The following is a 28,000-nucleotide window of genomic DNA, read 5'->3' as shown; positions in this document are numbered from 1 at the left end:
AGCCCTAACGCCACCTAAGAATTAAGCTTAAGATATTCACGCGTCAATAGAAGGAGCCATAACTTCCCGAAATTACTAAACCCTGCCGTCATTGTCTGCGATGGAGAACGACGATTGCCACAGTAGCGAAACTCCTCCCTCTCAATCTCTTCAGTCACTCTCTATTTCTCCTCAATCCCGGTAAATCTCTCTCGTTCCCCTTCAAGTGATTTGTAGCAGTTTATGCTGACTTTATGTTTATAACCTTTAAATATCTTTATGGTTTTTAGAATTCATATTGTTGTTAAATCAATTTTTGAGTATATTTTATGGGTTTTTGAATTTGTTGATGAAATTATTGTTAGAATGAGCGTGAAGGAGAGGTTCGATGTGATAAGAAGCATTGGCGAAGAGTGCATACAGGAGGATGAGTTGGAGAGACTATTGGCTAACAAGCCTAATCCCATTTGCTACGATGGCTTTGAACCCTCTGGCAGAATGCACATTGCTCAGGTCATTTACTTCGTCTAGCTGTATTAAATTTCAGAAAAGTTCCCCTTTTTTTCAAGTCTAAAGCTGATAATGTAGTGATCTACAATTGGTTTCTTGGTTCAAGTAAAAAAATTGGTGCTTTTTGTTGTTATATGGTCTTATTTTGACTGAAATCCAATTTGGATTTTCTTGGAAATTTTTCTCAGTTGGAACTTGAAACTTGATGTGGTCAAGTTGTTTCTTGCATAGAACATTGACAAGCTAAGTGAGTGAATGGAATATGTAATTTGGACAAGTGTAGATATGTTGGGCTGCTTTTAAATTCATAATATTTTTCTGGTTGTGTTTTTCTGTGGGTGTGGGCTCAATTGACTGGCGTGCAAATTGTTAAAATCATTTTATTCTGCTCGCCAATGAATGTCTAGGATTGATAATGTTATGAGGTTGATAATGGGTAGTTTTGTTTTACCGTCTTATGGTTGGCATCGGAATACCATTTTATGTCACATTGACAAGTGCAGATTGTGCAACTGCAAATAGTTGCATAGTATTTTATGCTTCTGCCTTTTTCATTCTTAGTATCTATAATTGATCAAGTTTAAATATTGTTCCTTGCTCTCTCTCAGACGGCTGTAACTTACACAATGTATGAGCTGTCTTTATTATTTTTCAGAGACTACAGAGTGCATTTTCCTATGAGATAAAGATGTACTTTGACATATTTTAAATAAACTTACTTAGATCATTGTTTATCTATATCTGTTATGTATCTATGAACAGGGAGTCATGAAGGCCATCAATGTCAATAAGCTGACCTCTTCTGGCTGCAAAGTGAAAATTTGGATTGCAGATTGGTTTGCTCAGCTAAACAACAAAATGGGTGGTGACTTGAAGAAAATTCAAGTCATCGGACAGTATTTGATTGAGATATGGAAAGCTGTAGGAATGAATCTTGAAAGTGGTCAGGTAGAATTTATATGGTCTTCTGAAGAGATCAACTCCAGAGCTCATGAGTACTGGCCTCTTGTAATGGATATAGCTCGGAGGAACAAGCTTCCAAGGATTGTGAGGTATTTTTTCTATTTTTATTTTAATTGATATTTGGATGTATTAATATTAACGGATTTGTTGTCTTTTTGGGGGCGTACATAGGTGTTGTCAAATTATGGGTCGTTCTGAGCAAGATGAATTGTCTGCTGCCCAGATATTCTACCCATGCATGCAATGTGCTGATATTTTTTTCCTCAAGGTGACTTTTTATGTATATGCTTTGTTGAATGGATTAATAATTAATATAAGTTAAAAGCCAAGTTGTCTCATTGTGTATTCTCAGCCCTGAGTTTCAAGTTGTTGCTAATTTAATCCAAAATTCAGACTTCTGACTCCTGAATTTAATTGATTGTTTGATTTTCACCCCAGGAATTATTTTAGTCATGAGGTTTAAGGATTGCAGATCATTTGTTCTTTTACAAGTAATGATTGAGAATAACGATAATCACTTAGAGGTCAAACAATTTATGTTAAGACTTAAGAGTGACATAAAATCAATATTAAGCTAGTGTTTTCGCCGTTTGAGAATTGAGATATTGATAAATTCATTTGTTAGCTTGTGTGAACCTTGAGCTATAAGTTTTTTGCGCCTGGAAATCCAGTTCTATCTAAGCAAGGATATAAAGCAACATGCAGTGTATGATGATTTTTTTAACAATGTTTTATTGGTCGGGTTCCATTAGCGTAGATGATCTTTTCCATGTGGTACTGTTTCTCTGGTAACTTATCACTGTGACCACATTATTTTTCATTCTATATTTAACACTGATTATACACTGGTGGTTTATATAGGCTGATATATGCCAACTGGGCATGGACCAACGTAAAGTGAATGTGCTTGCGAGGGAGTACTGTGATGACATCAAGAGAAAAAACAAGCCTATAATATTGTCTCACCGTACGTATTTGTAGAACTGTTTTAACTTTACCCTGACACTCATTATAAATATTACTAATTGCACTATTACATTTGGTTATTTTCATGCGTAGATATGCTTCCTGGTTTGCAGGAAGGACAGGAGAAGATGTCAAAGAGTGATCCATCATCTTCCATCTACATGGAAGACGAAGAGGTACCTTCCTGTTGGCCATGTTCTTTATTTGCAATATGGTTCTTCTAAATTTTTACCTTATGGCAACTATGGACATGTTACTAATAAATCCACAGGCTGATGTGAATTTGAAAATAAAGAAAGCGTTCTGCCCTCCAAAGGTGGTGGAAAAGAATCCATGCATGGAGTACATCAAATACATTGTTTTTCCGTGGTTCAATGAGTTCACAATTGAGAGAAAACCAGAAAATGGTGGTGACAAGTGAGTCTTATTTACTTTTTACTAATCTGCCATTTGTTTTAGTCACTACTTTGGCCACATGGTGAGGGAGGTAGGCTCCGCATAACTAGCTACACTAGAAACTATTTTGCATTTGTTCTAACTTCGTGAAATTGGTTAGCTCGAGTCTCTAAAAGAGTTCAATATATATAGTTCTCCAAATGATTTCAAGCTCTTCACACAAGTTAATACGAGATGGGGGTAATACAATTAGCTTTAAACTTCACAAAGTGATGTTCCCGTCGATGTAGGACTTGATTCAGGACCCATCTGTGTCAAATTCTCAAATCATGTAGCTTATGAGATTGCTTTTGTATGTGACATTGTCTGTGCAGCACTTGGCTCTCAGTGTTCCAACTTATAGTTTTCTCTGATAATATTGTGCATGTGATGGGCCACAGGGTTGGGATTAGGAATTTAGGATCAGTAAGAAACTCTGCACAATAAGCCAATTTATCAACTATTTTGCATTGATTCTCTCTTTGCTGAAACTCGTTGGACAACTTGATAAAGAAGTTCATTATATGTATGTATTAACCCTTTCAAACTTCTCCCACGAAAATAATGTCCTATTATTCAGGACCTTCAAGAGATTCAAAGATTTAGCTGATGATTATGAAAATGGTGATCTGCACCCAGGGGATCTAAAACCTGCTCTATCAAAAGCGATAAACCGCATACTACAGGTCGTTCATGCTTTACCGGTTCTACTCATTATTGTCATGCATTTTTACGATTTACAAACAATATAATTGTGGGTTTATCTTCTAAATATTGACATCTCCAAACAATATAATTATGGGTTTATCTTCAAAATATTGACATTTCCACTTACTCATGCAATTATTAAATTATGGTGTTCAGCCAGTGCGTGATCATTTCAGCAACGACCCCAAGGCCAAGGAGCTATTGAAAAGGGTAAAGGTATGTATGTTTTATTAACTGCGGCTTCTACTTTGAATTTGATGAACTAGCTAATGACTAAGTTAGCTTTTTATGTAGAAATTTTTTATATAATAACATACAAACATTGATTAGTGTGACATTATTAAATTTATATAATATATGATGAATTTGGACTTTAAATTATAAATGGTGATTGTGAGTTAACATTATTGAATCAGTATTCGTCGCTTGTGCTCACATTCTTCATTTTCTCCCAAAATGTAGGGTTACAGGGTCACCAGATAATGTGGAATGGAAGCAAACAAGCTCAATGCCATAAATAATACTCCAGAAAGTTTATAAATTTCATTTGCACTATTATTATTGCATGTGACTTCTTGATAATACAAGCTTCTATTGGGACTTAGGAGCAAGACATCTGATTATATTCCACCAGAGCCATCCACATATTTGTTGTTAGATTTAGCAAACAATATCAGACTGATGAATTTTTCAAAATCAAGATTTAGCCTCTTTAAATCTTCTACAAGAGATTAATGATATTTTAAAACCCTCTATTTGTAATGAATCAAAACATTTCATATATGTGAATTTCTAATGCATGACTTCAATTGTTAATTTTTTAAAAAACTTAAATCAAGTTATTTCTACATGTAATTTGTTGGAATCATTACAAATATGTTTTATATATTAATTCTTCAAAGCCACATATTTCAGAACGATACATCCAATAGTTCATAATTATTTTACACGTACAATTTTGGATCATTGGATGCAATATCGAGTACTCGTCTTATTGTAGCATGAACTAATCTGATAATCTGACGAGGGATGACGGGATACGTGAGAGGAAGAGTGAAAGCTACAGAAATCAAGTCAAGGCGAAACTATCGAGTCAGATACAATTAAAAAGAAGCCTTCCATTAGTCTGCATCTTTGGAACAATCCTCTGGTGCAAACGAGAGCTTTTCCTCCTTCAAATCAAACACGAACCTCGTGTTCTGCTGCTGATACGCCCCTAATAATGTCACATTTTCTGACCCCATAATTTGAAAGCATCCGAAACTCCCTAGAAATGAAAAAAGATGATTCACTGGTGGAATCTCCACTGGAAATGATACGTCATGTTGGGAAACTCTCTAAAATTTCGAGGAAACAAATAACAAAGAAACTCTTTCGGAATCTCCCCTCCTGCAGCCCTTTGACACATCCTTGAGCTTCGAAAAATACCTTTGGATCGACATTTGAACAGCAGAGATAGCCTTGTTGTGTAAGAGAGAAACAGAAGCACCTGAATCAATCTCTATCCATTAACACTGAAGTCTTTTAAATCCAGTTTGTAGTTTTATTTTGCATGCTTTTCAGAAACGGTGTTGTTTTAGATTTTCTCCCTCGTATGGTAGCTTCATTGCCAAATCTTAAATAAGATTGCTTAGCACAATTGTTAATAGTCGGGAGACAATAGGAGAAACGTTCCTGGATCACCCCTCCCATCTGACGTGCGAACGAAACCGAATCTTTACCAATTCCAAATACGCCAGTGACTTCTTTAATGTCGCCAACCAATATGCCACGACAATAATTTCCACAACCAAACACAAGACCACGTTGCGTATGAGGTTGTCCTGAAGAAGTTTGAAAGACGAAATCCTCCATAGCAACATTTCCTACTGAGGTCTGCCCTCCATAATACTGCACAAAGTAATAACATGATTCCAAACATGAAACAGTTATATTTCAGCGCTAGTTTATGCTTCTTGGTCAATGATTTGTAGGAACTAGAATTTTTCTGATCGAAAAGTGGTTGGTTTTGTCCATGTAAGAGAACTACCCGCGTCAAAGATTAAGGTTCGTTTAACTGGGGGTGTACCGACTACCGAGTGTCAGTTCTACGGTGAAATGGGTCGGAGGTATTGAAGTGGTAATCGGATGGAATTATTTCGGATAATCGTTGAGTCATCCATGCCATTTTCACTACATTTTTTAAGGTGAGAAGCTCGAAGCACGGAAATTTCTACGTTTTTCTTGAACCTTTGGAGGTCTGAAAGGTTTTCTTGATGAAGACGAGAGTGTGGAGAATCTATATGAATGAGTTTCAACCTGAAACCTTTCGAAATTGAAGCAAATGATGGAAGAATTTGCGACAAAAGATTAACGCAAAAGAGGTAGATCATCAAGAAAATTTTAGATTGTGCCATGTATAGGCCACCAAAGTTATAGATATGAACAACAACACGCATTGCTCTTCATGACTTCATATAATAGAAATAATCTGATTAATATACACGAATCATATATGTTTTAATTTATAAATATATTAAAAAAATGCATACATTTGCGGAACATGCAAGAGATCAGTAGACTATATGAATTCATCTCATCGGTGCCCAAATAGGTGATCATATTTATCCGAGCAATCATTCTATTTCTACTATAAAAAGATGAATTGTTAGGTAAAGTTTTTGCATTGTGAAATTTTTTTATTGTCCAAATTTTGTTCACTATTAGAGTGCAAAATATAATTAGTATTTTGGTTACATGAGAAGGGCAATATAGGAAGTAAAATTATTTTGATGTAATTGTGCTATTAAGTATCATTAATCTGATCATCCTAAATTCATTATAAAGAGAATCAATAATGAGAAGAAAATAATATTATATAACGTATTTCTACTATCTATTTTTTCTTATAAATTATTTTTGCATCTTCTAAATAAAATATAATTCTTATTTTTAGTTATTATGAGCATTATAGGTTATGATTTTAGGTCTTGGAAAATGTATAGGCATGAGGTAAAACACCTTTTTGGTTATTATAATCTAGTCCTTAAACTTTCGATAGTGATAATTTTGGTCCCTAAACTTTTAAAAGTAGTACACTATTAGTCCTTAGTGTTAGCCTAGTGGTTAAAGTTATCGGTAAGGGTCATGTGTTAGTCACGTGACACCGATTTTTATTTTCTACACTACTAAACATGAAGGAAAACAAAGCCTACCACCAAAAAGAAAAAAAAAACCAAAAATAATACAGTTATTGGTAATGGAAGAAACGGAAGATTCGTAAATAATCTTGGTTAATTATTTTTTAAAGAATATGATCTACTCAAATATATTTAAAATGTGTTATATTTATGAGAAGAGCATTTTTCTAAAAAAAATAGTTGATCAAAGTTAAAAAAAAATTACATTCAGAAGCAACACCTTATATGTACATTTTCTTTACTCAAGTGCGAGGCAGAGACAACGACCATGGTCGCCGTTGAAGGGAAGTTGGCGGTCGCAGCAAGTAGAAATGGTGGTGGTGAGTGGGTGCAGTAAGGAGGAATCAAAGCGAGTTGGGAGAGAAGAGACAGATTATACAAAAATGTGTTTAACCCCATTAATATCGATGTTTCCAGCTTTCGCAAGCTTCCTTTTGTACCAAACTTTGTTATTGATCCCTCTATTTCATGATTGTTCTTGGATTCCTTTTAGTAATCCATCCTCTTATTTTGTACTGCTAATCCCCTCTTTACTAAAATTTTAAGTAATTTGGACAATTCTTGGCATTCTATGAATTGTTCGAAAACCCTGAAATATACAAATGTTAGTGCTACAAACTGAAGCAAAGATGAAGCATAACATATAAAGATAAGAACTTAATTTACAGAGTCCAGGTTCAAGCCAAAGCCTGTCTAGAGAGATGGACGAGCATTAGACCATTTTTTATTTTTTTTCTTAAGGAAGAGGATCATTAGATTTTTAACCCAAAAGAGAGTTACCGAAATTGGCGAAATACAATGAAACTAAGGGCAAAAAAAAATGGTGAGCAACCATTTCCCCAGCCAAAAACATTAGCAAGCTTCTAGGCCACACTACTTCAGGCCTTTCTTTTTCCACAGCTCTCCGAAGATTTTAATACCAGAACCTTTCCTCTTCCCACTTCCAAAAACATCATCAGGATAGTCCTCATTCAGTCCCGGAGAATCAGCAAAACCAATTGGTTGGAACGTGCTTCCATGATGTTTATCCATCGATCCACACCTCTCGGGAATCCTTCTTCCCGTTATCTTGGTTCCCCCTGCTAGAACTGATGCTGCAGCATCGGCTGCTTTTCTCCATTGCTCGGTTTGCACACGTAGCATCTTCATCTCGTTTTCCAATTCCTCCCTAGCTTTTCTGGTAGCTTCTAGCGTCTCATTTGTCTGAAAAGCACTGGCTTTGGTGTTTTCAAGCTCTTGATCAGCCTTATTCAACTTCAATATCAGCTCATCTATTAAAGATTGAGATGAAGATATTTTAATTGACTTCTCATTGAGCTCATTTTTTAAGCTCTCATTTTCTAGACGAAGAATGTCCAATTCTTGGCTCTTCTCAGCCAATTTATTCTTCAATAGAGTCACCTCATCATTCTTAGAAGTCAGCTCATCAAATGAAGGATTATCAGGCTCTGAAGTTGTCTTAGTTTCCACAGGAACTTCAAAAACATTGGTTTCCTTGTGAACATCCTCCGACTTTTCAATCGCTGCACTGATGCTCTCTTTCATGTTCAGCACTTGCGTTTCCATGTCACTTGAAGGCTTTTTTCGAATTTCTACTGGCTCGGGAACCTTTTGTTGTTTCTTGGATTTTATCTCTAGTTGATCTTGGGCCACTTTTTTAGCAGTCTCTGCAGAAGTCAACTGGTCCTTAAGACTCTTGAGATCATCCTGTGCTTGACCAAGTTGAGATTCCAAATCAGCAATTCGTGTCCCGAGTTTCTTTTTGTTTGCTGGATCAGATTGGACACCACGAGGGGATCGACCCTCTGGTACTTTTGGAGTCTTTTCAGCCCTAGGTCGATGCAGGGGATCAGTATCGGAGCTTGGAGTTTTGAGATGAGGTGGGCCTCGGGGCGATTGCCTCTGAGGCATTTCTGTTAACCTGTTGCATGATATTACGCATCAACCACATGGAAAGACAACAATACACTGCATAGAAGGAGTTCCTTGATTCTGAGAACTACCTTGATCTTGGCATTTTTTAGGCTACTAAAAAGATTTTTACAGCAACTCCAAGCTCAATCTGCATAATTGCGATGTAAAATCAGAACATGATCTGACAACGCAAGATGACAAGGGGTTGTAAAAAATAACATGACATGTTAAATGTTCAAGGAAAATGCCATAAAACAATGAAAGCTAAAACCAACGCTTGGAATGGTTCTAAAGAAATTTATAGTCGAAAGAAACCTTGATTGCTCATGAATATCCCAAGACATCTATCTGCCTAGTTTTTTTTGTGAAACATAGCGAAATGTGCCAAGGTTTGAGCCTTGTTGCTTTCCTAAAATAAGGGAAGGCAACTTTGCAGTCCACCTTGCTGCAACATACACGGCCTTATTGCCTTTGAACGCATAATATTCAATTGTGGAGTGAAAAAGATAAATTAGAAACATCTGTTTTCCCTTCATTTGAGTAAGGAATGAACAACATGTAAAGGAACTGGATAACAGAACTTATGCACAAATTTAAGTTTTGTTTTCGCCTTCTTTGATTTACTCAACTGATGTTAATGACATCTCAAGTTCCAGCAGAAAGAGTCAACCCAAAGAAATCCAATATGAGTAAAATTCATCATTCTTTCCTAAGTTGAATGTCAAGAAGCTTACTTTCTTTCTTCTTATCCTTTTTTTGTGTTTTTGCAGCAATCCATTGCAGAAGAAATCCAATCGAAACCTAAGAACCCTTTACATAATCCAATAAATCAATGATAACCACTAGGAATTCAGAGAAGGCAAGTGTTGCTTGAATCGAAAAAACTGGCCTTTTTAAGTGGAAAAAAGTCCCAAAAAAAATTTCATTTCATTTACGCCCATTGCTGTGCCTTGCTACTATATACTCTTCATCGGGCAAAGTTCAAAGATGAAGAATATCAAGAGCCGAATCGAAAAGATTCATTTTTGTATAAAACTTAATACCAATTAAAGAAAAAAAATCAAGCCCTTTTCAGTATCAGAACATACTAACAAACAGATGACAAAACCCCCCAAAACAAAAACATCCCTAACACCATGAATAAAAACCAGCACATCATTAAACTCTTCAAACACAGGACAAATAATAAAAAATCACAAGCATAAACGCGCGCGCACATCTCACCCTTGATTATATGCTTCCTTAATCACTCCATGTTCTGCGAATGCTGTCTTGCCTTAATCATCAACAGCAAATGAAAAAAGACGAGACAAAGAAGTAAACATTGATTATTAAAAAGAAGATATGGGTTGGGTTTATCTAGCCGTTTGGATTGCGTTTGTGGACATATATATCGACAGCTCTTCTCGAGAGTCGAGACAATCGGTAAAACTGTATGTACGTGCAATAACCAACAACAAAAAATTAAAGCTGGAGAGAGAAACACCACAAAAGGGATTAGAATTTGAAAGTTTGAATTAAAAGTCGTATATTCTAATTTTTTTTATTTGTTTGATTTGCATAGTTTTTTTTGTTTTATGCTCATAATATTTTTGTATTTTTTTAAGATTGATTGATAAGTTTTTTTTTTTTTTTTCCAAATTAGGTATTGAATTTAAAAAAAATTAATATTATAGTGAATTCCGAGGTAAAGGCTTTTTTAAAATTAAAAAAAAATAAAGTTGAAATATAAACATAAAAAACTATTTTAAATATTGCGATTTTATGATTTTTAAGAATCAAATTTAATTAAAAAAATTTAAAAGTTCAAACTGTAAGCAATTAATGAGTTCAAACCGTCAGTTTGTTGTTTTTCTGTATTAAAAGAGTTCATATTTGACTCTGAGAGTGAGTTGTTGTATATCATAAAATATTATAGTAAATTTTTTTTATCTTGTCCATGATTTTACCATAATAAGTTTTATTTATAAATTTCGGTGTTCAATTTTATTCATTATTTTCATAATTATATATCAAAATGTCGTACATGGGACCAACAAAAACAACTTGAGAAACTACTAAATAAGATCATTGTGTCAAAAACAGATTTAGTTATTTTTCAAATGGTGATAGCATACACGTGATTATTTTCGATCCTACTTCGAATCATTTACCTAGAGAAGAAAAATTATAAGATAAGATACTATAGCTTTGAAGTATTTATGAACGAACATTTATTTACAATAAAACCGAAATAACTCACGAGTTAAATAAATAATAAATAAAGAGGGTTAATTCGTGAATGAATGTAGATATCAATGAATCTTGAAATGCTACTCAGTCCACAGTATCTTCCAATTGCTTATAATTGTCCTTTTAATTTCTTGTCTCTTTATAGAAAATTTTTCCACAACAAAATTAGACATTTTCTTTGATTTTATAATCTTTATCTTTCATATTTATGGTGATCATTATGTGTATCATGATTGAAAAAGTAATTTTATATCTCCCATTCCATGATTGCAATTCATGATATCTTATTTATCAATGTGTCGTCTATATTAAGGCAAAAAGTTATGTGAGACGGTCTCACGAGTCGTATTTTATGAGACATATATCTTATTTGGGCCATCCATGAAAAAATATTACTTTTTATGGTAAGACTGTTACTTTTTATTGTGAATATCGATAAGATTGACTCGTCTCACAGATAAAGATTCTTGAGCCCATCTCACAAAAGACGTACTCCTATATTAATATGGAGTGAGTCTAATGTGAGACCGTCTCACGGGTCATAATCCGTGAGACGGGTCAACCCTACCCATATTCACAATAAAAAGTAATACTCTTAGTATAAAAAATTATACTTTTTTCATGGGTGATCCAAATAAGAGATCCGTCTCACAAATACGACCCGTGAGACCGTCTCACATAGTTTTTGCCATTAATATGGTGTTGTATTAATTCAAGTTTTTAGCTATTTACCCATCCAAATCTATAATAATGTAATTATTATTCGTGTCGTCTCACTCATGTATGTTCACACAAATTAAGAAAATTATTGTAAAATTAAATTTTAAAATCTCTGATTTTACATCATATTTAACCGAATGCTTTAGTAAATTTTTTTAAAAAATTAAATAGGGTTATATTGGTAAAAAAGTAGAGAAAATAATACTAAATATGGAAATTGAAATATATATTTCGCCACGTTATCGCCCTTCGAAATAGGACTGAAAACCAAGTAAAAATAAAGTTTCCATAAATTTTACATTAACAACATTATACAAATAGTATTAGCTATGTGACTCCTATAAAGTGTCCAAGCATGCTCTTTGGGTGAGATCGAGCAGGCTCCGAAAATATTATCTAGCCCACGAGATTTTAATTTACCCTTCAGTATTTTGGCCCAAAATATTAAGTAATCCAGCCCGCATTCTGCCTCAACATTGAGTTACCCCAAACTCAAATTTGTATATACATATTATTTTCAGCAATTGGTTGTGTCCGAGGAAAGAATGAAGAAAGATTAGAGGAGACTGTACTTCGAATTCTAATTCGAAACTTGGTAGCCGGAGATCTGCGCGATAGAAGTGGACTATGGATCGCACGTACTCGACATCAATGTTTAGGAAAGAATGGAACTCCAAGCAGTATTAGCATGACATAATTCTAGAACATAATCATAATATTCGTACAATGTAAGTGACGAAATTTTGATATACTATCAAAAATTGGAAAAAATATGTTTCTTGATTATATTAATGGACCATCGAAATATTTTTTATTTATAGTGTTAAAAGCTCTGAGTACAAAGGATATTTTAATTCAATAATTATCTGTAAAATTCCTTAGCTAGCTCATATGAATGGTATCAGAGTGATGTTAGATAATATTCTAACGGGCTAAATTTTGTTGTGTTAGTTGTTACATTACATTTATATTCATGGTCTCGCAGTTCTATATTCGCGAGAGGAATTGACTCATTATATAATTACATTAAAATGTAATATTTTTTACATAAAAAATAATATATTTATAAATGATTGAAATTACATATTAAAATTAAGAACTTTCAGGGTGATTTATCACATGCTTATTTATAATAAATTAAAATAATTCATTGAATATGATTATTTTAACATGTATTTATTTTAATTGTTTGAGTAGCGTAATTTCGAATAAGTATGTGTTTTGTGGATCTTTATTCATGAGATATGTCAATCATATCTATATTTACAATGAAAAATAAAATTTTTCCATGTGTGACCTAAATAGAATATATATATTTCACGAAATTAAAATGTTAGACCGTGTCACGTTAGTTTTTGTGATTTCAAATATGTTTGTATGATTATATTATTATTATTATTATTATGATTATTATTATTATTATGAATATTTTAAAGCATTGACAGAGTGATACCAAATTCACTGTTTTTATATATTAACATAATATGTTTTAGACATAGTAGAGAACTTATATGAAAATTTCAAATTTGTATTAAGATTCGAACTCATTATAAAACTATCTCCCTTAAATATCACATGGAAGCCCTTTTATCCGTATGAATCTCTCGACCCTCCTTTCTTACGTTCTATAAATAAACCAGCACTAGTGCACATAAACCATCACAAACTATGGCTTCTCTTCATCTCTCATGCGTCAACACCACTTTCTCCGACCACCACCACTTCTCTCTTCGCCGTGTCTTCCCCAAGCCATCATACTCAACCACCCATGCAAACCACTGCACCAACAGTCCTCAAGTTTCTTGCTCCGTCGCCGCAAATGGTGGTCAAAACCAGAAAGAACCCGCCTTCCAAAATGTCGAACCTTCTAAAGGGAAGGTCGACAGAAGGAACGTACTTCTGGGTTTAGGTAGCCTCTACGGCGCTGCCAACCTAGTTGCCACTCCGTCCTCTTCAGCCAATCCCGTTCAAGCCCCGCAGCTAGACAAGTGTGGCACCGCTACCGACTTGATTACCCACCAGAAGCTAGATGTCAACTGCTGCCCTCCGATTTCACAAAGTATCGTTGATTACAAAATCCCTCCAATTTTCCAGATGAAAATTAGGCCATCTGCTCATAGAGTTTCTCCTGAGTACATTTTCAAGTACAATTTAGCTGTTGATCGGATGAAGCGTCTCCCAGCAGACGACCCTCGTAGCTTCATGCAGCAAGCTAACATTCACTGCGCTTACTGCAATGGCGCTTATGATCAACCTGGCCAAGGGACACTGGATCTTCAAGTCCACAACTCATGGCTCTTCTTTCCTTTCCATAGGTGGTACCTTTATTTCTACGAAAGAATCCTGGGAAAACTGATCAATGATCCCACTTTCGCGTTGCCATTCTGGAACTGGGACAATCCTAAAGGCATGACAATGCCGCCCATGTTCTTAGATCCTAATTCTGCTCTCTACGACGTGAAACGCAACCAGAAAAATTTGCCTCCCGCTGTGATAGATCTTGGCACGACTAGGAACACCGACCCTCTTCAAGTTGTGGCTAACAACCTAACAGTAATGTACACAGAGATGATTCGCGGCAACTCAAATGCGTATGATTTCATGGGCAAGCCTTATAAAGAAGGAACTCCAGCTGAACCAGGGCCTGGTGCACCAGAGCGCGGCTCCCACACCGCTGTGCATGTATGGGTCGGAGTTTTTCCCGGCGGCGGAGAAGACATGGGTAATTTCTACTCGGCAGGCCGGGACCCTTTATTTTATTGCCATCACGCAAATGTCGACCGGATGTGGACTCTATGGCAATACTTTTTGCCGAGCAGCAAAGTTCCGGACAAGAAGATTACGGACCCTGATTTCCTGGATGCCTCGTTCCTGTTCTACGATGAGAATGCACAGCTTGTTCGCGTCACTGTGAAAGACTGTTTAGATAATCTGAAAATGGGATTCGATTACGAGAGAATCGATCTCCCATGGCTAGACTACAGGCCTCCACCCCAGACTTCTAAGGCTAGAGTTGCGAGAGTTGCCTCTACGGCACCAAAAGCGGAGACCATGTTTCCATTGAAGCTGGACAATGTTGTCAGGTTCCAGGTTTCCAAGACCAAGAAAGGAAAAGCCGACGAATTGCTGGTTTTGGAAAACATAACTTTGGACACATCTAAATTCCTCAAGTTCGATGTATTTGTGAACGATGAAGATGACAATCCAGGGGAGCTGGACAAGGCCGCTTATGCAGGAACTTACGCACAGGTGCCACACAAAACGAAAAGCTCATCGGCCACCACCTCAATCCAGCTGAAGCTCACGGATTTGTACGATGACATGGACATTGCTGACGATGACTTCATTGTTGTGACCTTGGTGCCTAGACATCAGGGTCCTGGTGTTACCATTGGTGGTATCAAAATCATTGAGAATCCTCCAAAATCCACTTAATTATCAGGTCCTGGTGTCCTCTGCTTAAGATCCTAGGATTTTAATGCTTGTATGAATAAGATGGTTATCACCACGCTGTGTTGCTCCTTTTTTTTTTTTTTTTTATTGCGTTTATCGTTTTTTTCCGTGGTAGTACTATGTGGCTCCACTCGGTTGTAATGTTCAATCCATTTTGTTTGCTGTTCTTTCCTAAAATTGGAACATCTATATAATATGGCGGAGGAACACGTCTTGGCCCTGAAAATTAATAGAGGAACTTTCATTCTTGAAACTGCAGAACAAGGCGACTTCCGTATGTTGACATCTCGACGCAAAACAATATGATTGAGACCCAAGAAAATTTTTAGTTAATTTTCTGGTAGGTTTAATCATTGTTTAATTAGGATCAAAGTAACACGACATTGCTTCCTTGTATTGAGCAGCACAAAACTCTGTACTAAACGAAAGACGAAAGACCGGTCTTATCATTTCTTTTTTGCTTGCATTGTATGAGCATCGATCAGATATCAGTCTTATTCATTAAGATATGATGTCTTTTTTTATGATTCACACGACCAACCAAATCATACAACATTATCAACTTAACACGCTATATTACAAGAGCTTTGAGAGAGATCACTTGTGTCATGATTTCTGTACAATATTCTCTAGAATAATTTAATGTTCTCTCGTTAAAATGACAAATTACAATATTAAAAAAGCAATTTTCCAAAAAAAATAATAATTACACCTAGAATATGCTTTTTCCAATAATAACACCTATAATTTTCCCGCCGAGATACTTGGAGATAAATTCCAAACATGCATTTTGAGTCTCTGTGATAATGTGATGTCTTTAGAGCTTTTTTCAGCTAAGGTGTCTAAAATATATTGAAACAAAGGTGGTATGGGTATCTTTTAAGTCCATGTTCCTCCAATAATTCAACTTATAACTAGAAAATAATAAATGAACCGAGGTACAATCTAGTAAATTGGTAATAGCATAGAAATTTCAAATCGATACCACCTTAGCTGAAAAAAGCTCTAAAGTCATCACATTGATTAGAAAGATTCAAAAAGCGTGCTTGGACTTTTTCTCTAAGTAATTCAATTCCCTCGTGATTTCAAGGTGCCGAAAGACATCTTACACAGCATATCACTTAGGCACAACACATATGGTGGCAATCCACTCTTTGTGTTGGTGTTTATCCATTAGCTATCATATTACATGAACATTATATTTTACTTTGTGCATTTTGTTGGAAATTTAAATTAATTTAAATTTGAATGAAACTTATGGTTCTGTGTTAATATAAGAGTGTTTTTTTTCACACTCTACATTATTTGTGTTTGTTTATATCAATTATGTTGCTTGTTGGATTTATTTTTTTTTTTTTTTTTTTTGCATTGAAACAAATTTGCTTCTTGGTCTTTTGTTTGCCTATATTTTGGTAGGACGGGTTTTGATATATAAACTCTGTTTAGAGTGTGGTGTTCGTCAAATTTTGCTTCGATTTTGGTTGGATTCTTTGGTTGAAAATTTGAAATCGCTTGAGAATTTTCATTACATCAAACAAGAATCAACTAGACTAAAAAGTAAGTAAAATCACCATATATATTCATGTGTTTTCATCAATTTATAAGCGTCTCTAGTTCATTGGGATTCGGCCAGAAATCCATGCTTTAAGAGCTCAAATAAAATGCTTCTCATCTTAGCTACAGACACTGGTTTTACCACGATTCCATCCATACCAAACCTCAAGCAGTTTTCTTTGATGATTTTATCAGTGTTTCCACTAGTGAGTGCTACAACAAGATGGGGATTGGATTGTTTTGAGAATTTTTCACGTATCAGCATAGCAACCTCAAAATGATAGGCGATTGGCATGCTCACGACGTCGAGGAACACCACCCTGTGTTCATTTGTAACAGCGTTGACACAATCGTCTCCCGAGACAACAGCTAACACATCACATCCCAGATGCAGTAGGAGGCCTTTGGTCACCATACGGCTGACACTGCATCATAAATTGTTATGTAATTGTCCGTCATGATTAACATGCGTGTGTTGAATACTAATGGCAACACATGCCGAATATTAGAACCTCAACAAGGACAAAAGGTGTATGAATTACCGACCAGTTATCATCCATTACCACGACTTTGAGCCCAGAAAAGTTTTTCTCCACTTGATTTCCTGGCCCTCTTGGCACACGAGAGATCTTCAATTCGTTGGAGCGTCCAGGAATTCCAAGTTTTACAATGAATATTGCAGTAGAACCCTTGCCGAGACCTTCACTTTCGATCCAAATTTGCCCTTCCATGAGATTTACAAACCTGATCATACAAAAAGTTCCAATGAAAAAAGTGCAAAGGTCGTTCTAAAAAGGTTTTAGAAAGAAAACAATAATCAGAAGACAGAATCAGGAAGTTCATACCTCTTACAAATTGCAAGACCTAGTCCACTACCATCAGAACTTTTATTAGCTAGTGGTTGACTCTCAACAAATTTCATGAAAAGTTTCGGAATATCTTGGGGATTTATTCCTGAACCAGTATCTTTTACCTATGCAATATAAAGAATTCATATTAAAAGCTAGAAAGGAATTAAGGAAAAACCCAATCAAAAAAACTAGAGAGAAGTAGAAACAGAAACAGACCTGTACTTGCAAATAGAAGTGTTTATCACTAGGTATAGAGAAAAAGTCTGGGGATCGAGGATTTCTTAGCTCATCTGGCTTTGCAACAAAAGCAGAAATAGAGACGCCACCCTCTTCCGAGAATTTGACAGCATTACCGATGACATTTAAAAGAACTTGCATCAGCCGTTTTTCATCTCCAACGGCGCACTCAGGCATATCTGGAGATAAATTCAGTGTAACATATAACTTCTTCACTGATGCTACAGGTTTTATTAAGTTCAGGACCTATAATAAGAGGCGGGTTCTCTGTTAGCAAGAAGCATGAAACACAACGCAAGTCAAAACAAGCAATTCAGCACGGGTACCTCTCTAAATAGTGCACTGAAGGCTAAAACTTCCTAACTCAAGTTCAAGACTACCATCTTCAAGCCTTGAAAGATCTAAGACATCATTGATAAGCGTAGCCAAAAGGTTGCTGCTCTTGAGGATATTCTCGATCATCAGACGTTGCTCGGGTGTGAGCTCAGTTTCTTGAAGCAAGGATGAGAGAGCGATAATAGCATGCATGGGAGTTCTCATTTCATGATTCATCACAGCCAAGAAATCATCACGAGCTCGAACTGCAGTCTCTGCTTCTCTTCTTGCTAGATCAAGGGCAATATTCTGTTCCATAAGAAGATCTCTCGCCCTCGTGGACTCTTCCAGAATTTCAGCATGTGAAAGAGCAACTGCTACCTGTTTCAAGGATAATCAAAGAGGAAAGAAACTCCAAGATATCATCACATAACCATGAAGACTTATAATACACAATGACATATATGGATCTATCCATACAAAGAAAAGGGGAGCATTGAAATGGTTGGGGATAGATGTGACAAAATTCGAACCTGGTCTACCACCACTTCAACAAGCTCCAGTTCGTGGGCATGCCATTGTCTTGCACTATCTGAAGGTAGCATCAAAACCATCAAAGCATAGCGTTTCGTAGAGAGTTCAGGCCAATTATGTATCTGGAAATTGGAAAGATGCAGTAGTGGCACACGGACAGCAACCACCTCACCAGGCAGGTGTTTTCCAGCAGGCCGAAATCTAGCAATGGGAGAACTTGGAGAGATTTTCACTGCATGATTAGCGTTGAACACTTGATTGATCACGGGAAGTTGAATAGGTACGGTAAGTCCTACCGGGTTTTGGTGACGAAGAGTGTAGTACAGTTGAAGCTCTAATCCTCTACGCATCGGCATCCATAATGCACACTCTTCCAAAGCCAATGTTCTTCCCAGCTCAACGAATGTGGTCTTCAGTATAGTATGCCTATGAAGAGTGCTTCTTATTTCATGAGTTAGCATTCTAACATGCCTACCTGTTTCTTCTTGATTCCGAATCAATCCCATTTCTCTATCTAGATCGGCAGCCTTATTTTTCAAAAACAGCTCCCTGGTTTTGACACTAAATAAATCGGGGATGATATGCACTAGCATAAGAGCTGTAGCACATGACACTAAAGCCGTCAAAAGTTTTGCAGTGGTCATGACAACAGCCACACTTCTCGTATGAATGGTAAATGTCCATAAATGAATAAGGTGTGTCGCTCCACAAAGAACAATTAAGGAACCAAACAGGACAAGAACCCATCTATATGGAAGCACGGCAGATTTCTTAACTAAGTAGATCAATTCCAAAGGAATTGAGAAATATGCCAAGGCAATCAAGAAATCTGAAATATACTGGTATTTCATCAACAATTCATCAGCAGGCCATTCTGGCTCCACGCAGTTGCAGGCCTCCACGCTATATGAATGGCCTGATCCCCACATGTCTGCTGTTCACATTCCTTCATTAATAAATAAATAATATATTAATTTACAGATTCCATCTCCGCCATGGGTTATATAATAAAGAAGATTGACATCTAAAGAAAAAAAAATTCTGATTTGAGTAAATCGAGTATCCAGACGCAACAACTGATCAAAGTATAGAAAGCCACGAAAAATTATATCAAGAAATTTGAGACGTTCCCATCAACAGTAACTGCACTCAGTTCAAACCCTGCATTCCTGGTACATGCAGTTGGCGAATGGTTCGACTGCGAGGGAAGTCTATAGATTATTGGCTCTAAGAACATTATAGCTGGACAAAAAACTAATATTGATACTTATATGGCTTCCAACTAAACATAGATGAAGAACTTGCAGTGGACAAATTACATAGCATTCCAAGACCAAATATACTCCTATAACTTACCCTAGCTAGCATCACGTCCATCTTCAGATAGACCTGGACATAAATGCTACCTTTATTAAAATGGAAACTTCCCTGTCTCCAATCAAACGAAAGAAAGCTTGACTAGAACCCAAAAACCAAAATATAACGCTTCATCAACACCCAGCTAACCAACATTGAAACATGAAAAATATCCATTCTGGCCAAAGAACAAATCTTGAACTGAAATCATCAATAGACGAGTAGAAGCATAATAGGATCCAACACAAGAGCGATCGCCAATATCTTCAACAACAAATCGCGAACACAACATAAAAGTTAAAAAAAATCTAGAATTAAAGCTCAAGAAAGAAGAAGAAGAAATCGAACTTTACACACCACAGGGGGATTACCCAGCACTTGGAATTTCCTCTACAATCGAGCTGCACAATGTTTCGTCCGTAAAAAAAAAAGTGTTACCATATCGATGTGAAATGGCAGCTTGAACATTTTCTTGAATGACCTCACCGGAGGGAAAGCGAAAACGTCCGGGTTCCATGCATTTCCTATAACAAGTTTAAAAACTACATAACTGTGACCCAGTGTTGTCACGGTCAGAAGTTGACGGTTGGATGTCAAAGAAAACGTGAAGACCAAAGGTCCAGATATATATATGTCAGTGATATTGATACGTGAATGTAGTAAAAGTAGTAGGTGTTCGTTAGGGGTGGTGAATCTCAAAAACGAGTCACGAGGTACAATTCAAAAACTGCTAAATTATTATCTTTTTAGATAATTATTTGCTATTTTTCTTCAACTTCTTTTCATTTTGGTCGGCATGAACAATTTGGTTATAGAAAATAATAAACTAACATAGTCAAATAAAAGTGTCAGATTATAAACTCCGCGAATTTGAAATTCATTTAATTAATTAACATGTAAACGATAAATTTAAAGTTCATTATCTTAGCTAGTTCGCCATATTTTTGGAACATACTACAGCCTCAGGTGCCAAAGAGCCGACATCGAGGTGCCTAAACTCCCCGTCGATGTGAGTTCTTGGGGAAGATCAACCAGTTATTCTTAGAGTAACTTTTATCCATTGAACGACGATCCTTCTACTCGGCACAGTCGGATCACTAAGGTCGACTTTCGTCCCTGCTCGACGGGTGAATCTTGAAGTCAACCTCCCTTCTGCCTTTGGGCTCGAAGGTCGATCTCCGTCCAACTCGAGAAAACCTTTGCACTCTTGCGTTACGAAACAAAAACAAAAAAAATCTACGTCGATCCAAGTACAACATTAACGTTTCATGGTTCCAAAAGGTTCACTTTGAAAGCCCAGAAGAGAATGTCCCAGCCCATATGACTTAAGTCCATGACCACGAGTCCTGATTTGGTACAAAGAGGCTTGTAGCCCAATATTTATCCCGGATTTATAGCTCCATGTTAGCCAATTCACACTGCACATTCATTACATGGTACTTTTCTCAAACAAATAATCGATTATCTAAATTAATTTCGTGTAAAAAATATTTTGAATAAGTGATGGTCGCTGAATCTACACTGAAAGTAATGTATTAACTAAAAAATGAAAAAGAAATCTAAATATTATGACTTTATTTTTGAACATGTAGTAAAACAAGTTTGGATCTCGTTTTTTGAATTTTTTTTGATTAAAAAACTTGTGTGAGACGGTCTTATACGTATCTCTTATTTGGATCATCCATGAAAAAATATTAAATTTTATGCTAAGAGTATTATTTTTTATTGTGTATATAGATAGGATTGACTCGTCTCTTAGATAAAGATTCGTGAGACCTTCTCACAAAAGACCCAATCAAAACCAAATCAATATGCGTTTGCCCCACTTCCATTACACGATAATGGATGAGTTGACCCAAAAATGTTGTCGTGAGATGACGACATGGTCAACGAAAATACCCACAAAATCAAAATCCATATTCCTCTTTGCAATTTTGTCGATTCACAGTAGGCATGCTTAGGTAAGTGCTTACACAAACACCATCTTTACGGAATCAGTCAAACCTTAAAACTGAAAAATCAAGCTTTTCAACCATACAACAAAAACATTAGGGAGGGCGGTTTTTTATATATGTTTGAACTAAAATTGAATATTTTTAAAGTAAATATTTACGGCATTATTTTGACTGAATTGAACCGTAATATCGATTATCGAATGATCTATTGATATCTATATTTATTATTTCATACACAAACATTCATATGATGTCGTCTCATTTGTCAGTTTTGTGAGACAAATTTTCAGTCCGACTCGACGTAAAAAAATATTATTTTTGTAATTTTGATGTTCTGTGTTATGAAATGTTAGTTTTAATTTTGTATGTTCGATTTGTTGACAATTTTTTCATAAAAAATGTTGGTATGATACTACTCACGTCAGAACAACATCATAAAAATGAATAAAAAATCAACAGAAAATAAAGATTGCAGACCAAGATTGAAATTCGACAACATAGAGTACCAAAATCACAAAAAAATTAATACACGTGAGAAAAAAAATTCCCATTAAAATATTTTGTATATCGTTCTGGAAGCTTATAAACTTTGAGCTGTAAACCACAGCATCGATCCAATTTCCAGAAAAAAAGAACGACTTTAGTTCAAGCGCGTTAGGTCGAATCGATGTCACTTTGTAAAAGAGAAGGCTCTGTTCCTTTTGTTTACAGTATTTTCCGGATCAATGCTTTAGTCTTTTGGTTTGAGTCACACATTAACCTACAAATTATGTTATCACGTAAATCGTTACGAAGAAACTCTTAGTCAAATATTATTTTTTCACCAAATATTATATATATATATATATATATATATATATATATATATATATATATATATATATATATGTAGAGAGAGAGAGAGAGAGAGAGCATTTTCTTGTACAATTTGTCCATTGGTTTAGTGATGCATTGTCTAATCAAATTGTTAGGTGATATTGAAATTCTAAACAGGATAAAAATAACGAATTTGGGTCGGTATTATCCACTCTTACTCATCCAAGACTACATCATATTTGATATAACAAGACTTTAATGTATATTACTTTCGTGCAAGATTGTGCATATTTTTCTTTTTTTTTTTTTTCGCCGCTACGTGTGAGTAGCTTTCTTAAGACACGATCTCACGGATCGATATTTGTTTAATGTGTGGATTTGATTCATATATGAAGTAACTTTTACAAAAGTCGAGTCGGACAGAAAATTAGTTTCACAAAATTGTACGGTAATACGATCTTATACGAGTTTTGTGATGTAAGACAATGATAAAATTTTGTAACGTTATTTATTTTGTGATTTACATTAATTTTGATGAGTTAAGATCAAACAAAATTTGTATTTAATATAAAGACTTATAAATTCAAGATTGGATCTCATGTGAGACCGTCTCACGGATCTTAATCTGTGAGACGGGTCAATCCTACCCATATTCACAATAAAAAATAATACTCTTAGTATAAAAAGTAATACTTTTTCATGGATGATCCAAATTAGAGACTCGTCTCACAAATATGACCTGTGAGACCGTCTCACATAAGTTTTTGCCTAAATTCAACTAGGCGCCCATGGATCAGAGCTCACAAAATTCCCCAAAAATCTACATATAACAAACAGTTCCGCATGGTCAAGTTACAATATCTTATTATGATTCAAGTACACCGCTTTATTGAAAGATTTTATCGATCAACGCCTGAATTTAACATCGGAGTATTTCCGTCCGCATCCCCAACCCCTCGATGATAGAAGCTTGCCGGCATTCCATCTTTCCTTAATAGCCCGAGAAAATCGTCCGGTAGACTATTAAGTATCAGTCGGTCACCCGAATCTCTACGAACTAAAGTATTTTTTGATTTCGTGTAATTTCATTTTTTTGTTGTATCAAATCTATGTTTTTTTTTTAAAAAAAAAAAAGAATAAATAAGAAGAATATAGCGTGTTTGTTTCTAATTCTTTGACGATGATTAGATATGTCAATAGGATGGGTATGGGGCGGGTTTGGCTAAACCCAAGACCCTCCCCGTGAAAAAAACTTTGATCCATTACCCGTCCCACCCCGGTTAAATATTGTTCGGACCCACCCCACTTCGAATACGAAACGGGGCTGGGTAGACCCGTAAGACCCATGAGACCCGAATTTTTTTAAAATTAAAAAGTAATATTTCTTCTCACATGACTAAATTAAGAAACAGACAAGCCTCTAAATACAAAATTGTGGAAAATTAATTCATGTTTTCAACCACATTTAATAATAACAAACAAAGTATTTTCACGACATAAAAAATTACATAAAAAAAGAGTTACTAGCTCTCCAGAAAAATCTTGATATCTCCAAAAATAAGTCATAACATAATTTAAACATATCAATATAAAATCAGTGAGTAGGCAATATTTAAGTCTAATAAGATGAAGACCAACTATTCTTCCATTATTGTTAAAAGCATATTCAAATGCAACAGTTGACATATGAATAGCTACGATCGTTATGTTTGAGGTGATCTACTAAAGAAATGAAAATTAATAAAACTAAAACCCTAGAATATTTATATCTACATATATGGGGCGGGTATTATAGAACCCATGACTCGCCACATATCCGGACGGGTCTGAGAAATTGGACCCGAGACCCACCCCATGACTCATTTAGTATGCCCAAACTCACCCCATACACGCGGGTTCATTACGGGTCTGGGTAAAACCCGGATCCATTGACATCCCTAACGATGATCCAATTATTCAACATGTAAGGAGAAGTCTGCCAGTGGGCCCCCAGACAAAGGAGCGACAAGGCCCAGACAAAGGAGCGACAAGGGGAAGACCTTTCGGCCCATTCAGCCCAGAAAGAACCCCGAGGGCTGTGGGAATATATATATACTTCTATTTCTCGTGATCTTTTCACATTTCCAGGTGATCTTTTGACTCCAATTATTGTTGGTGTTGAGCTCCATTCCTACTAGAGAACAGAAGCCTCGTTCACACGCTAAAAATTTATCACGACACGCCATGTCTCGTGAGTTATAAGTGTTTATCGGGAGAGGTGAATGCAAAAAAAACTCAGGTTAGACTGTACGAGTAGATAGATCGATTTTCATATAATCTTTTCAAAAAAATAAGTTTTAAATTTATATAAAATTAAAAAAAAATATGAACAAAAAATCTAACACAAGTACACAACCAATCATCATCCATAAAAGATATGAGTCACGTTTGTAAAAAAATAAAAATAAAAAATGATATGAGTCACGTACTAAAATTGAAAGCTTGGATGCATTTAATCTAAAAAGTAGGGTAATAAATAAATATAAAAAAGATATGGGTCCAAGTGGCATAGTTTCAAATGGACAGGGTCTACGCCATGACCAATTTGTCTTGGTGCATTACTTAGCAACCTTTTTGGCTTCATGACGTTGTTTTTAGGACAAACGTGGCATCCATATGGTATATGTCTCGAAAATGTCCAATTGTTTCGTTTTAGTCCCACGTTTAGGATTCAAATAAATTGGTAATTTAATTATTCATTATTATATACAAATATTTGTTTGAAGTATCTTTTGTTCGAGTGAGGATAACTTGATACAAAAAAATGTAATCATTTTTTCAAATATATTACACGAGGGAAAGCTGTTTTAAATTTAGATCAAACGGGACATTTTGCAAAGTCTACAAAATGTCAATGAATATTTAAACATCCATGTTATTTTGTTTTGGCCATTGTCTTCATTGACACTCTAGAAAATGTCAGTGCAAATTAAACTAGTCTTAGAATGGATTGAAAACGGTGTGATAGAGTCTAAGATCTCGAGTCTGTAACGAAATCTCGATATCGATACTCGATCATAACAAACTCATCCCATAACTTTTAAAGAATAAAATAGAGTAATAGGGTGTGTCTTCATCCCACCCCTTTTTTCCCCAAATATGAAACTGCCTCACATTTTCACGTACAATGTTGTGCTTCCATGTGCCTTCCTAGACGATAATCTTTCGGGAATGGGCCATGCATGGTGGAGTGCAAAGAATGTAATACCGACATATTTCGATAAAGTTTGATTGAAGTCTTGTCATTCTTAAATTGTGGTCACTGATAATGTAGCTAGCATGCATATTTTGTTCATTTGATGAACTAAATCCATAAACAAAATGATTCTATCATCGTTTGAGTATGTTTGAATGACGTGAGGGCATATTCCTACTCTTATATATTAGAAAACAGAAATTCAATGATGCACGTTGATGAGAAAAGAGGCACATTCTAAATAATCACGCGAAAACAAGATTGGAAAATTGTAATTTTGGTTTTATATTTTTTTTTTTAGATTTCAGTTTGTTATGTTGTCGAATTTTAGTTTTAATTTTATATTTTTTTAAAAATTTGACAATTTCAGTCATTTTTTTTTTATTGATACTGTTCATGTTAGCTTCACCGGGAAAAAAAAATACTGCAATTACAATAGCAAAAATCAAAGATAGTGGACTAATATAATAGCGAGGATTTTATCCAAAGTTATTAAAATAGCCTGTATTTTTTAATAAATAAAAATTTATTCATACTTTTCAAGATCTTTTTAAATGAAGGGCTTTTCAACTTTTTTATTATAAAATATATAAAACAAGATTCAACTAATTATTGTTCAATTTGCTACAAGACACAACTAATTATTAGCAAGCATTTTTCTCTAAAACGCGTGCATGAATGAATGTAATTAAGATTCACTGTCTTCTCGGATATTGTAGCCTGCCTTTACATCATATTTAAAAACGAACAATTTAGTTCAGTTCGGTATATGTTTTTCCAGTTAAAGTCGGCGGTTTATTCGTTCTTTACAAAGTTCTATGTCCAGTATTGCTTCTTATTCAAACAATTCGAGCAAGGACGTTATTAATCCGCTTACTTTCTTTGTAGATACGTACATAGTTTATTTGAAAAAAATAATGTACATGATAGGTATCATGTGAGACAATATTTATATTCGTGTGACGAATCGATCCGTTTCATACTTTTTAACATAAAATATAATAATTTTTCATGAGTCAGGTCAAGTTGGAAATCCATATCATAAATTTGATATGTGAGTTTGTCTTATAGAAATTTTTTGACATATATATAATATTCATCTCAATTATATAGTTCACTTTATTTTTCACACAAATTAAGAATTTTATTAAGAAATAAATTATACAAACTAATTTTTTTATTATACCTTTATTAGTAATATCGAGAAAACAAATTGAATACAATTATATACTTTAAATAGATATATATTATTAAAATATTTTATTAAATGTAGAATATGAATTATATATTTGAGACGAGTTAAAAAATATAGTAAACTGATTATTTTATTTACCAAAAAAAAATGAAGGACCGCTTACTTGTATGAGTAAGTCTCTGTGAGATGATCTTATTAATCTTTATCTATGAGACGTGTCAACCCTACTGTTATTCACAATAAAAAATAATATTTTTAGCATAAAAAGTAATATTTTTTCATTAATGATCTAAATAAGATATATGTCTCACAAAATATGACTCGCGTGATCGTCTTACACAAGTTTTTACTTACTGGCATTTTCGGGTCCCAAGTGTGGATTTTCTGTTCATCTTACTATATTAATGAAGGTTAAGTAAATTGATTATTTTATGTACATAAAAATATAATTTAGTGTTATTAAAACTAAACCAATATCTTAAAAACTATATCAACACAATTATATAATTTTAATAATAGTTTGTAAATATAAAATTAGAATCTCGTATTATATATATATATATATATATATATATATATATATATATATATATATATATATATATATATATATATATAAATTTTGTAATTACTTATTTGGCACAAATATTGATGTAGATTTCGTATTAATTACTTGGATATGGTGCGCCGCCCTAAATCGCATTCTTGATCGTACGTATTAAATTTAAATTTATCTTATTAATGTTGCCCAAGCAAATGCATGTATAAATTATCTATTATGGAGTACTAGTTAGTTGAGAAACCCATTATTTCCTATTTTACGTTCATTCCAAGATTCCCAGTAAAACAGGTGAATTAAAATTGCTTTAATTTGTTCATAACTTCATATTATA

The 28,000-nt window shown here is 34.8% G+C and overlaps 3 protein-coding genes and 1 pseudogene across 6 annotated transcripts; 2 read left to right on the top strand and 2 right to left on the bottom strand.

Annotated features, from left to right (window-relative positions):
- The first annotated feature begins 2 nt into the window (after window positions 1–2).
- LOC140836589 (tyrosine--tRNA ligase 1, cytoplasmic-like) lies at window positions 3–4,194 on the top strand. The gene is made up of 10 exons (XM_073202220.1): window positions 3–180; window positions 345–492; window positions 1,252–1,541; window positions 1,624–1,720; window positions 2,314–2,419; window positions 2,512–2,594; window positions 2,690–2,835; window positions 3,434–3,539; window positions 3,718–3,777; window positions 4,024–4,194. Exons 1-10 carry the CDS (start codon window positions 101–103, stop codon window positions 4,042–4,044), a joined length of 1,137 nt encoding a protein of 378 aa, XP_073058321.1. The 5' UTR covers window positions 3–100; the 3' UTR covers window positions 4,045–4,194.
- A 3,165-nt stretch (window positions 4,195–7,359) lies between these two features.
- Window positions 7,360–10,114, bottom strand: LOC140836588 (interactor of constitutive active ROPs 1-like). 4 transcript variants are annotated; one of them, XM_073202217.1, is made up of 4 exons: window positions 9,879–10,113; window positions 9,389–9,464; window positions 8,744–8,802; window positions 7,360–8,661 (listed from the first exon to the last, which is right to left on the bottom strand). In XM_073202217.1, exons 3-4 carry the CDS (start codon window positions 8,755–8,757, stop codon window positions 7,614–7,616), a joined length of 1,062 nt encoding a protein of 353 aa, XP_073058318.1. In that variant the 5' UTR covers window positions 8,758–8,802; window positions 9,389–9,464; window positions 9,879–10,113; the 3' UTR covers window positions 7,360–7,613. The 4 variants fall into 4 exon arrangements, with proteins under 4 accessions (XP_073058318.1, XP_073058320.1, XP_073058319.1 ...); XM_073202219.1 differs by lacking the exon at window positions 9,389–9,464 and having other exon boundaries at window positions 8,744–8,796; window positions 9,872–10,114; XM_073202218.1 differs by lacking the exon at window positions 9,389–9,464 and having other exon boundaries at window positions 9,872–10,113.
- Window positions 10,115–13,244: 3,130 nt separating this feature from the next.
- On the top strand, window positions 13,245–15,222 carry LOC140836587 (polyphenol oxidase I, chloroplastic-like). The gene has a single exon (XM_073202214.1). The coding sequence runs from the start codon at window positions 13,275–13,277 to the stop codon at window positions 15,039–15,041; it is 1,767 nt and encodes a 588-aa protein (XP_073058315.1). The 5' UTR covers window positions 13,245–13,274; the 3' UTR covers window positions 15,042–15,222.
- A 1,393-nt stretch (window positions 15,223–16,615) lies between these two features.
- LOC140836586 (ethylene receptor 1-like) lies at window positions 16,616–20,403 on the bottom strand (annotated as a pseudogene).
- Window positions 20,404–28,000: the final 7,597 nt, after the last annotated feature.

This window comes from Primulina eburnea, chromosome 7 (genome assembly GCF_022965805.1).
Source record: "Primulina eburnea isolate SZY01 chromosome 7, ASM2296580v1, whole genome shotgun sequence".
NCBI lineage: Eukaryota > Viridiplantae > Streptophyta > Magnoliopsida > Lamiales > Gesneriaceae > Primulina > Primulina eburnea.
Note: the sequence above shows the minus strand (reverse complement) of the source record. Positions and strands in the feature narration are given on the sequence as shown.